General features: G+C 41.0%; 2 protein-coding genes and 1 non-coding gene across 5 annotated transcripts; all 3 read left to right on the forward strand.

Annotated features, from left to right (window-relative positions):
• Window positions 1–334: 334 nt before the first annotated feature.
• On the forward strand, window positions 335–406 carry trnae-uuc. Its single transcript has one exon. It is a non-coding gene; the product is annotated as a tRNA-Glu (tRNA).
• A 167-nt stretch (window positions 407–573) lies between these two features.
• Window positions 574–2980, forward strand: ccdc115 (coiled-coil domain containing 115). Its single transcript, XM_004070477.4, has 5 exons — window positions 574–801; window positions 1818–1921; window positions 1992–2104; window positions 2195–2386; window positions 2558–2980. The coding sequence occupies exons 1-5, from the start codon at window positions 682–684 to the stop codon at window positions 2752–2754; spliced, it is 726 nt and encodes a 241-aa protein (XP_004070525.1). The 5' UTR covers window positions 574–681; the 3' UTR covers window positions 2755–2980.
• Window positions 2981–6078: 3098 nt separating this feature from the next.
• Window positions 6079–11257, forward strand: LOC101175651 (zinc finger BED domain-containing protein 4). Of its 3 annotated transcripts, XM_023956617.1 has the most exons (7): window positions 6079–6396; window positions 6534–6628; window positions 6826–7059; window positions 7163–7422; window positions 7506–8109; window positions 9397–9537; window positions 10078–10327. In XM_023956617.1, exons 1-7 carry the CDS (start codon window positions 6249–6251, stop codon window positions 10237–10239), a joined length of 1644 nt encoding a protein of 547 aa, XP_023812385.1. In that variant the 5' UTR covers window positions 6079–6248; the 3' UTR covers window positions 10240–10327. The 3 variants fall into 3 exon arrangements, with proteins under 3 accessions (XP_023812385.1, XP_023812383.1, XP_023812384.1); XM_023956615.1 differs by having other exon boundaries at window positions 6095–6396; window positions 9397–11257; XM_023956616.1 differs by having other exon boundaries at window positions 6268–6396; window positions 6909–7059; window positions 9397–11257.
• Window positions 11258–12084: the final 827 nt, after the last annotated feature.

A 12084-nucleotide genomic window follows, 5' to 3' on the forward strand; every position in this document is an offset into this window, starting at 1 on the left:
AAGAAAAAAGGTTCAGAGCACTGTCTAGTGGGTCTAGATGACCCAACTCTCAATGTTAAAGTGCCTAGGATAGCACAAGGGATAATGACCTTAGTCATATATTACAAGTGCACAAAAGCGTCAGTTTTAATTATCATAATATTGCATCTTTTTATTATGTTTTTCAATCCCTTATCATATAAACAGACAGATCCGTGCACTGTTTTTCTTACAGTCTATATATGTACTCCAATTCAAAGAGCAATGCGTTTAAAAGTGAATACAGCCCAGCCCATGTGTACATACATAATACACAATGATATATACCTATTTTGCTTCCAACTAGTCATCTAGGTCCCATATGGTCTAGCGGTTAGGATTCCTGGTTTTCACCCAGGCGGCCCGGGTTCGACTCCCGGTATGGGAACTTCCCTTTTCTTTTAATATGTCACATTTTTTTCTCATAAGGACCTGCTAGCTAAACTTAACGAGATAAGACTGTAGAGTTAGTTTTGTTCAAGTGATACATTTAAGATTCGAAAGGTTTGATTACAAAGCCCCAGCAGTGCTTTCCGGCATCACGTGATGCACAATACGTCATTTCTTGAGTCACATGTCACGGAAAGAAGTACGTCTATCTAGCGTTCCTTGTTAAAAAAAATCGTAATAGACTACAAGGACACTAGTCCTAAAATAATTAACATGGGTGGATCAGAACTACAAGATACTCGTGCTAACATGGACGAAGAGCTACTCCGCTTTATGGACCTTCTCGAGTTACTCGAGAAGAAACGAGCGACACTTAATTCCCTCATCGAGCAGGTACAGTTCTGTGTTGTGCGCTTTTAATGGAAACTATTAACTAAACTTAAAATATCAACAAATACTAGATCAACATTTTAAACCGAATAAAAGCTACCTGGAGCGGAGGTGACTTACTGTAAGCGGCGCATATGGATGCTTCTGGATTTGCAATTTTATTATCATCGTTTTTTCATCTTGTTAATTTCTATTTAGCTAAATGGTGATATTAGAAAAAAATGTTTTGGAAAAAAACATTGAATGTTTAAATAATTGCTGTTTAGATCAAAACCAAACGTTTTGTTCGAACACTAGAGGGCGCAGAGCCATTGTTCCATGCTGATGTAATTCTTAGATTTCTTTAAATAAACTTTATTAACAAATATTGCACATGCAAAATACCAAACATTGACACTCCACACACTATATGCAAAAGACAACATTTTCACTTTTACCGCAATAGCCATAATGATATGATAGCAATATAAAACGGGTTAAAAGAATAAAAATAAAACAGAAATTATAGTGGATAATCGATTCTGTTAAAGTTTCAAAAGTTACCATGTTTCAACGGTTCTAATTGCTTTTTTGTTAGTGCATGATTTAATTCTATATATATAGAATCATTTCTTTCTTTAAAAAAACATAAAATACGGTTCTTTTGTTAGCAGATTTACACTTATGAATGAAATATTTAGCCCTAATTTTAAGTCAGTTAACTATAAACATTTTCTCTGGATTAAATCTCTCTTGGTAATTCAAAGAAGAGGCATTGTTGTTATTTGACCGTTGTCAATAAAGTTGGACGGAGGAGCAACACGCAAAAAACAGTCCATAGCAACACAGTTATTTCACCGTGTGCAGCGACTTTGATTGTTGTCCAAATTTGGGTTGTTCATTCTTTATGAAGAGGTTAAAACCAGGAAAGAAGAAGAAGAAAAAAAAGAAACAAAGATTAACTTCTACACTCACTGAGAGTATATAACATGATTGTAATGCTGTATTGTAATAGATAAATTCTGTTTATCTATGTTTAGGGTTGGTTTTCCATTACCAAGGCACGGTATTCCATGGGAAACAAGCACGTCTCTGCACTTCAGTATGCCAGTGAAATGATGCCACTGGTTTGTGTTCATACAAAGTAAGTCATTTGTCAATTTTTCTTTTTTACTTCTGTCCTTTTTTTTAATCAAAGTATTTGCGTTTTACAGAGCTCTGGAGAATGGTGAGGTGCAGTTTTTCACTGAGAGACATATCCAAAAGAGTAGTGCTGAATCCTCTGATGATCTGTTGCCTGTAGAGGATATTGGGCCTCAAGAAGAAGGTGATGTGATTTAAAAAAATACATCATTCCATTAGAAATTTCAAATAAGTCTTCAGTTTTAAAAAAACCCACAATAAATCAACTTTGCAGGCCTCAGGCGAAGAAATAAGACAAAGAAGGACACTCCAGAAAAAAAGGATACAGTAGTTGCAAAAACTGCTAAAGGTCCTGAAGTGAATCCTGTTGGAAAAATAGATCAGAATCCTCAACAAGATCCACTCAAATGGTTTGGGATTTTAGTTCCACAACCTTTGAAACAAGCACAATCATCATTCAAGCAAGGTATGACTTCATATTTTTCAATCCAGCCTTTATTTATGATTCATTTGGAAATGTATGTATAATCTTTTCAGGTCAAGTGGATCAAAAATCTGTCATTGCTATAAAAATGTATTATTTCTATCAAAATAAAGACAACTGCCTTCTCACTATTCTGTTTTTTTCTACATACAGTGATAGAGCTCTCTGCTGAGATCGCAGCCCTCCAGTCTGCTGTTTTGAGAACCAGACAGAAGCTGAGGTTGAGCCTGGCAAAGGAACTAAACTCAGAGGAAAGTCTGGGGAAATCTGCAAAAGAAAAATGTCCAATCAGTGACGTGACTGTTTCAGAACAAAAAGAATGCATCCAGCAAAATAAAATAGTTGTATAGGGTGTATTTCGCAAAACAATGATCTGTAGAGTCATCATTAAAAGGAAATCCAAGTGAACTATTGATGCTGTATGCTTTTATATATTTAATTAGTAATGAATTTTCATTATACAGTTTTTTTTAAACGTGTTTTGGGGAGAATTCTATAAATACTTTATTTAACGAGTTTACTCTGACTAAATGAAACAAGCTGTTTAATAAAATTGAGAATTGTGCCGACATAAAACTGCCTACTTCACAATTTATTTATAAAAAACACATGTCTACATTTTTCTAGAATCTAGATATATTTAATATTTATTTGATTTAATTTAGAATAATTTGTGTTAATGAAAAATTTGATTTTTCCCCCATCTCTTATCTGAAGGGTTTGTTATTGTAAAAGTATAAAAACATGAAGAAAATCACATTTCATATGCATTTTTGTGAGGTGATTTTAAAAATGCATTCAAAGCCAAAATCAAGAAACCCTGTGTCATTTTCTACAACATAGTTTCTGCAGAGTGGCAGGAGTTCATCATGAATTCGCCTCTGAGTTGTGGACGGGACCATTTGCCCGGGATGATTTGCCTTCACTTCCCTTAGGTTGCTCCCAATAACTGACAGCCCCTCACCTCCCCTACCTAACATTACTAGAGCAACAAAAATGACGAGCCATATTGGAGCTATCTATCCGTACAGCTCTGAGCCAGATACCGGCTCAGACAAGGGAAATGAAGACGCACATGGATCTATGTGGATGCATCAGAATGCACCCCCCCCCCCCCCCCCCCCCAGCAAAAAACTGCGCCCCACAGTTGCCCCCACTATTTTTGAGTCAACATCAGTGTCATTATTGAAAAAAATATATTATACATATATATATATATATATATATATTTTTTTTTTTACCTGTCACTGACCAAACTGTCCAAGAGACCATCACCCGTCTGAGCTCATCTACATGCTGCCTTGATGTGTTACCCACTAGATTTCTAAAGTCTGTCCTAACAGTGGGTTGCCACCAATTACTCAAATAGTTAACATGTCTGTTCAATCTGGAATATTTCCAGAGGCCTTAAAAACTGCAGTTATTAAACCCCTCCTGAAGAAGAGCAGTCTTGATCCCACTGTACTAAATAATTACAGACCTATCTCTAATCTGCCATTTTTAGGAAAAGTCCTTGAAAAAGTTGTCTACCAACAGCTCACTGATTTTCTCTTATTAAACAATTCATTTGATGTTTTCCAGTCAGGTTTTAGACCCCATCATAGCACAGAAACTGCTCTTATCAAGGTAACCAACGACATCTGCCTGAACACTGATGATGGCAAAGTCACTGTCTTAATCCTGCTAGACCTGTGTGCTGCCTTTGATACTGTTGATCATGGGATCCTTTTGCACAGACTCCAAGACTGGGTTGGCATCTCTGGATCTGCCCTAAGTTGGCTCAAGTCTTATCTAGAAGACAGGAAATACTTTGTTGAAATTGGGAGTTGTGTCTCAGACTACATGGGCTTGAATTGTGGTGTGCCCTAGGGATCGATCCTGGGACCCCTTCTGTTCAACCTCTACATGCTGCCACTAGGGCAGTTAATACGCAGTAATAACATATCTTATCACAACTATGCAGATGATACTCAGATCTATGTGTCACTGACAACAGGTGAATATGGGCCGGTGGATTCACTCAGCCACTGCCTCCAACAGAGTGCGTGGATGCAGAACAACTTTCTCCAGCTAAACTCAAACAAGACCGAAGTTATTATTTTTGGCCCACAGAAACAAAGAGAAAGTGTCAGCAGCTACCTTCATTCTCTGTCTCTTAAACCCTCAAATCAAGTCAGAAATCTAGGGGTAATCATGGACTCTGACCTAAACTTTAACAGCCATATTAAGTCAGTAACATCAGCGGCATTTTACCGTCTGAAAAACATTGCCAAAATCAAAAACATAATGTCAAAGCCAGACCTGGAGATACTTATTCATGCATTTGTCTCCAGCAGGTTAGACTACTGTAACGGCCTGCTCACCGGCCTCTCAAAACGAGCTGTAAAACAGCTTCAGTACATCCAGAATGCTGCTGCTCGAGTCCTGTCCAGAACCAGAAAGTATGATCACATTAGTCCTGTGCTCAGGTCTTTGCACTGGCTCCCTGTACCTCAAAGAATAGACTTCAAAGCAGCTCTGCTTGTGTACAAGTCTCTCCATGGCCGAGCACCAAAGTACATCTCTGACATGTTAGTGCCATATGAACCATCTCGTACTCTGAGGACCTCAGGGACCGGCCTCCTGTTGATTCCCAGAGTCAGAACTAAACAAGGGGAATCAGCGTTTCAATATTCTGCAGCTAAAATCTGGAACAGCCTCCCTGAAGTCGTAAGACAGGCCTCTTCTGTGTTCATGTTCAAATCTAGACTTAAAACATTTTTGTTTTAGCCGTGTATATGACTGAAAGGTCCTATCTGCACTTTTCTTTCATTTCCTTCCTTTCTTTTTAAATAAATTTCAATTTTTTTCTTTTCTTTTAAAGTAAATTTTATGTTGATTATTTCTATGATGTATTGTGATTTTAACGCATTTTTCTGTTTTGTGAAGCACCTTGAATTACTTTGTGTACGAATTGTGCTATACAAATAAACTTGCCTTGTCTATATATATATTTAATAAAATAAAAACAAAGATAATAAAACTGTTAAAACATTTTTTTAATTATTATTATTATTTTTTTTTTGTCCCTTCAAAACAATGACTTTCCACTTTGGTGTTTAGCCACCCTTCAAAGGACTTCAGCCTGCCCCTCCCAAATCAAATGTTCCAGCTCCGCCCCTGGCTGCTTGGAGTGGGTCTTTAAACCAATAGGGTTACATTCATATGTGATCTAAAATGTTGTAGCCCTACATGTAACAGAACAGCACAGTGACATGTTTACCCCTATGAACTAGTAAACATTTTGGTTCCAATTTTCGTTCAAAGTCTTTTTCAAAATAGTTTTTTAAATTGATTTTGTTAAGATTCTTTTTCATTGTCCCTTTTTTAATTTTATGATGATTTTCAGTACATTCTAAATTATTATTGTTATTTCTGTTACTGGTTATTTCAATAACTATTTAATAACTTATTTTCTTTTATTTATCCAAAAACACAAACAAAAATGCACTGCACTCAAAATATTAAAGACCACCCCATGGAGGTGTTTTAGGTGCACTTTTTCATGATTTTGTTGCAAATGATTTTGAGTGGATTTTTTATTAATTTACTCTGAATGTCATTCTTTTAAATTCTATTTTCCAGGAAAACAGACCATTTATGAGGGACCAACCAGCAGATCAGTACAGCCGAACATCACCGGAAACTGCCGAAAAAGGAAACGAAACTCCCGTTCATTGTTTTCTTCCTAGTCCAATTGGAAGCCTAGCCCGTGCGCCTCCGTGGAGCGAACGGCTCTGCCTAACCGACACTTGCGTCCAAAACGGCGGATGCGAGCGCAGACGGCACGGATGTGGCTCCTCCGATGAACCGTTATTATCGGTCGGTTGTTCATCCTAAATGCGAGTCCTTCTCTAAATCCCATTTGCTCGCTCTCTTGGTTGCGTTTCCGGCGCGTGAAACACCGGACTGGGACGTAAACACGCCGGCCTGCGCTCATGCTCCGAGGCGAGGTGAGCCCGGATCCCCAGTCCCGCATCACTGCCCGCTATAGCAAGTTCGTTTGGCTCCCGAGTGGAGGAACTGTCGGCTCAAATGGCGTCAGTGTCCAAGGTATCTATCCTGGATTACTTTAATATTGTGTTTGAAGGTGAAAATGGCAAGATCGAGTCCAACTGTAAGGCGTGCGGCACCAGAATCCAGGCGAAACGCAGCGTCACGTCCAACTTCGTTACGCATCTTAAGGTAATGTCATGAAAATAAGTGTTTCATCAAATAAATGAAAAATGCAGCTGGAAGAGCTGTTTGCCTGTTTTGCTGGGTCAGCTGTTGCTTTTCTGCTTCAAGAGAAAACCTCAATCTTCTTCCTTTAAAATTGACACCATATTATGTGTTTGTGTGCAACATGCTTAGTTAGATCCCTTTGTCTTTCTCCCATTCAGCGCAAACACCCAGTTATGTATGATGACTTTGTGAAAAGGAAGGATATGAAGAGAGAGGGTTATTCCTCCGCTTCCCTGCACAGTTTCACCAATGGAGGAAGCACCCGCCACCCTCTCCCCATCAGTGCTGGGGTCGGAGGAGGGAGCGTTGGAGGGATGGGAACTCTAGAGGGAGGAGTAGGTGGAGGATCTGGGGGAAGAATAACCAAGTTTGATAAACATGACCCACGACAGGTGAGGGTTACAGTCCGTCAACGTTTATGGAAATGGTGCTCAGTTCACTGTGTCTTGAATTGGAATCAGCAGGTGTCATAAATGTGCATTTATGTTCCTGTAGGTCCTGATCTCTGAGGCGATTGCTAAAATGATTGTGCGGGACCTGCAGCCTGTGTCCATAGTGGAAAATCAGGGCTTCAGAGAGTTGCTTCAACTTTTGGAGCCACGTTATACCCCCGAGTCGCAGCGCTACATCCAGAGCCAGCTCCTCCCAGCATATGCCTACCAGGCCCAGCTGGCGACCCATCAGGCCTTGGCATCTGCACAGGCTCTCAGTCTCAGCTTAGATCTCTGGACGGGCTCGTGTGCAGCTGCTTCAGGGTGAGATGATAAACCACAAACAGCAGTTACACGATTTGATTTCCTCCCTGAGATCTTTTTCTTCACTTTCCGTTCATTTCCAGGTACCTTGGAGTCACCTGCCATTTCTTGTCATCTGATTGGCAGATGCACTCATCTCTCCTGGCGTGCCTTCCGCTGACCGGAGGCAGCTCTTGCAGCCGTGTGCTTGTAGATTTTGAGGAGGTGTGTCACTCTCACGGAGTGTCGGGGAGAGCATTTCGTGTGGTTGCAGACCCAGGTTCAGCAACAACACTGGCGACAACAAAAAGGCCATGCTGTCTCCCTGGTTTCTTGGTTTCTCCTCTTCTCTCCAATGGACATTATGGAAGCAATGAAGGAATGATGGACAATGATGAGGACACGAAAAGAGGAATCAGGAATGGTCACAGTGAACGTGGAGATGAAGGAGGCCATGATGAGTCGTGGGAGCAGGGTTTGGGTGTTTCCCGGGTAGACTGCTTCTCCCGCTCCTTGGAAGAGTGTATTCGGGTGGGGCTGGGCTCCTGCATACAGATCTCCTCTACGCTGACCAAGGCTGCCCGCTTCTACAACTACATAACGTCTGCTGTGCCTCCTGAGAAACTCAGCCAAGTGTTTGATGGGTTGATGACTGGGGGTGCAGAAACAACCCCCCATGCTGTGTGGGACTGGGCTGCACAACTAAAGGTAAGTAGATATAATAAAGGAATATATTAAGACACTTTATTATACTTCACTTACATTTTAGTAATAAAATAGTCAACATTTCTTAAATCTTAATCCAATGTAGTCCAATCCAGTTTCACTTATCAAGAAATCTCCTTTTTGTTTCCATCCACTGCCCTGATTATGTGTGATTGGAGGACAACAACTCTTTAACCCTTGTGCTATCCTAGGCACTTTAACATTGGGAGTTGGGTCATCTAGACCCACTAGACAGTGCTCTGAACCTTTTTTCTTCAGTGATTTGTGATCTTCACTGGTGTCCATGGATTACATGAAATCTTTCCACCTTTATCCACCTTTGTCATGGTAGGAATAACACGTCAATGTAAGGGTGGGGTCATGTAAGATAGCACAAGGGTTAAACACCCATTCTGATGAAAATAATGTTTTTGGTGTTTTTAACATGTTTTTGTGGCATTTTTCTGGTAACGACATGTTGCACAACCACATATGTCCTGGTAAGGACATATATAAATAAGATGAAGCTCAAATTGCAATTCTGATTATTTCTTTACTCACAATCATAATAAAAGACCACTGGGAATGTTTTTTAAGATCGATTACAAGGTGATCAGAGTGGGTCTCCACACAGACATACGGGAGTCTGGAGCCTGTCTGCATCACCCAGTTGGGGAATGACACTAAAATCCTTAGAAAAGACTAAAAACTGTGGCCAAAGGAGAAAAAAAAATGAAACCCAGCAGTAGTTTCTTAGGTTGCTTTCACACTGGCCCTTTTAACTCAGTTTGAACTAGTCCTGTTAGTCTCATTATAACCATCAGTAATCGTCCTACTAGAATACGTTTAAAATCAAGATATTTTACAACCCTTTTGTGATTTGATGACTCATTCAGGCGACAAACTGAGATGCATGTTGCTTTGTCACCCACTCAGTTTACTTTGCTTCTGGCCTTAGTTCTGTTGTATAGTCAGCATGCATTCTCACGTTGCTGAATCATAGCAGGGTTCCCTTTCAAGCGAAGTGACACTTTTTTTTTTTGGTATTCACCAGAGCTCTGATGAGCTCGCACACACTTTATAAGGAAAAGAAACCTGATTGAAAAAGTGGGTCCAAGAGTATATCTTGAGACTTGTCTTAAAGTGGGGTGATCCAAGTGGAAAAATCCACAGAAAGTCATGCACTAACTGTTTTAAAGCTATCCAAGAAAAATAAATGACGTGGGTTTTTGATCCTGGACAGTACTGTACAATTTAATAATGAGACCCACTGTTTCCATATTTATAAAGGTCCTTCGACGGCTTCTGGACTCAGTGGATTTCCTGGAGGAGATGAGTGGTCCTGGAGAAATGGCTTTGGATGGAGCAGATAGAGCCCTGCTGCGGGAACTCTCTGACACCTTGGAGCCCTTCACTGAGGCCTGGGATATGGTACGTGGAGACAGAGGGTCAGAAATCCAGGCAGACAGACATGTTTCCATCAGCCTGGCTCTGCCCTGTGTCCTTGGCCTTCGTAAGCATCTCTCTGAGACTTCAACCCCCCACTGTCCTCCCCTTCTGTTGGGCCTAAGCCAGGCTGTGGAGCGTTACTTAGCTCCAATTCTAGAGGACCCCCTCTATATTGCTGCAACTACGTTAGACCCCCAGTTTAAGCTGACGTGGAGCAGTAACCCAGACTGGCACAGACAAGTTCTCATAGAAGAGTTATCGAAATATTCTACTGCCTCCAGCCCAGTAGATCCCAACACAGACATTCACACTCAGTCCCAGACTCTTCCTGTTCCGGCACCATCTCCGGTGTCCTCTCTTTCTCGGCCCTGTAAGTTGTTTTCTTTCATCAAGCAGAGACCTGCGACGCAGGCCAAGAGTCTAGAGCAGGAGCTGGCCGTTTACCTACACGAGGAACCCACCGACGAAGAAGCTCTGCATTACTGGTGCCGTAAAGCCATTGACTTTCCTTTGCTCACCCAGGTGGCCAAAAGAGCGCTGACCATACCCGCTTGCGGCACAGTGGTGGAGAGCATTTTCACCACAGCTGCACACCTGCTGCTCCCAGAGAGAGGTTGTGTCTTACCGAAGAACCTGGAGACACTCATCTACCTCAAAGCCAACCACAGATTGTTGTGGACATAGAGTTAAGCTTTAATCTGAATAATAACTGGAGAATTTTTCACTGGCAGTCAAGTGACTTGTTGGATACAAACCTCTGTTTCTCCTACAACCGAGCCCAAAATACTGCAGATAATTTGTTACAAGGCTAAACCCACTACAATTTTCCTCCTTGAGATGGGTGACTGGATTTAAAATGCTGTTTGAGAAGCAAAAATCAGCAAAAATCAATACTATAATATTCACCCGGAAATTTCTTTGCCATATTTGAGCTTCTAGACAACAATATAATCTTGTTTTGTTTTTTTAGGACAGCTTCTGTCTACACCCACCAGAAACCAGTGATAACTGATGGTCAATCGCTCTGTACATGTCGCTTATTTTCATTTATGTACAGGATGCCCCAAGGCTGCCATTACTTCTTTCAATGTCTTTTTGATGGATTGCATCAGCTGCTCAGCAATATTTTAAATCATTTTTTCACTGTACATGTGTGGCTCGTCACTGAGACATTTAAATAAACACCAAGCACTTCTTCACGCTGTTTGACCTGAAATCTGCTTCAAATTTGATTTTTTTCTTTCTTCTAGTTGTCTTATGTTAAAAGCCAGATCTATTTCATGTTTTTTATTTCTCATCTTTCCCCCTTTTTTAAAACAGAAAAAAAATGAATTTGACCCTGCGTTTGCAACAGAGAACTTGTCACTGGAGAAAAGAAATGTGGCTCAGACTGACCTCACAGCAGTATTAGAGGCTTTTTTTGTAGTTTTTTTTTGCCGGGCATGACTTTGAAGTGATGCAGTGAATGCAGCATTGTGTTTGTCTTCTATTCTGGAACTGGGGGTGGGCCATTTGGGAGGAAGGGTAATTGTAATAATTCCATTAAAGTAAAATTTGAGTCAGCAGGCTGGCAGCTATTACAACCGATAGGGCAGATCTTTTTCATTTTTTAATTTTTTTTTAATCCATCCACTAGGCTTTACAAAGCATATTCGCTGATGCTGAGAAGTTAACAGCAGAAAATAAACACATTTCATAATTACATAGTAGACAACTGGTGTCTGTCAGTTGGAAAAATGTGATGTCTGAGTAACTGCTTGTTTTTGACCAAAACAACACACAAGTGTCTGAAAATTTCTGTTAGAAACATTGATAATGCCCTCATAGATTATAATTATCAAAGATTTGCTGTGAACTTAACGATGATCACCTCAGAACGCCTCTGTGGATTCAGATGTGTTTCCAGATATCAGTGTGGACGTGTCGGCGCATCCATCTTTGAGCATGTGTTTTCTGCTCACCCTGGGCGTGTTGTTTGTTTGTGAGTGTATGTGGAGCAGCTTGAGGCGTCTCCCTTCCTCCCCCCACACTCCCCCCCGCGGTCATGACAGCTAATCCATTTGAGTTAGGCGGCCAGACTGGGATGCGGTCCTATTGGTAATTGCTTCTGAAATGAATTACTTGGCCCACAGTGAGGCTGAGGGAGGAGAGGAAATTGTAATTGAACTGCCCATCCAACCCACCTCCCCCCTCCACCCCTACCCTACAACCCCTCATCCTGCCTGTCCTCTCCCTCATTCTTCAAGTTATTACATCTGCAGTGCAGAGAGACATTTTCCATCTGCACACACAAATACACACACTCCTGTAAAACCAATTCTCCCCCTCCCCCACACAACGGCCTCAGCGGAGCGCCTATATTGATGCAGAGTGATTTAGGAGATTGATTGTTCATGGGCGCATGCACACCAGGCCACACTGCACTCTTGTTCATAACACTGGGACAAACACTCTCTTGTATATTGTGTTTGTGCTGCCTCGCCCCAAACACCCTCCCATTCACAGTGCCCTTTAGATGGCCTTTCTAAT

The sequence above is a fragment of the Oryzias latipes genome, chromosome 7 (assembly GCF_002234675.1).
Source record: "Oryzias latipes chromosome 7, ASM223467v1".
In the NCBI taxonomy this organism is placed as follows: domain Eukaryota; kingdom Metazoa; phylum Chordata; class Actinopteri; order Beloniformes; family Adrianichthyidae; genus Oryzias; species Oryzias latipes.

Excerpts from the sequence above, each read along its gene's own strand:
- ccdc115 (XM_004070477.4), top strand. The coding sequence starts at position 682 with ATGGGTGGATCAGAACTACAAGATACTCGTGCTAACATGGACGAAGAG. Across the intron at positions 2,105-2,194 it reads TATTGGGCCTCAAGAAGAAG|GCCTCAGGCGAAGAAATAAG; the intron begins GTGATGTGATTT and ends TCAACTTTGCAG. Across the intron at positions 2,387-2,557 it reads ACAATCATCATTCAAGCAAG|TGATAGAGCTCTCTGCTGAG; the intron begins GTATGACTTCAT and ends TTCTACATACAG.
- LOC101175651 (XM_023956615.1), top strand. The coding sequence starts at position 6,249 with ATGAACCGTTATTATCGGTCGGTTGTTCATCCTAAATGCGAGTCCTTC. Across the intron at positions 6,397-6,533 it reads CGCTCATGCTCCGAGGCGAG|GTGAAAATGGCAAGATCGAG; the intron begins GTGAGCCCGGAT and ends TTGTGTTTGAAG. Across the intron at positions 8,110-9,396 it reads ACTGGGCTGCACAACTAAAG|GTCCTTCGACGGCTTCTGGA; the intron begins GTAAGTAGATAT and ends ATATTTATAAAG.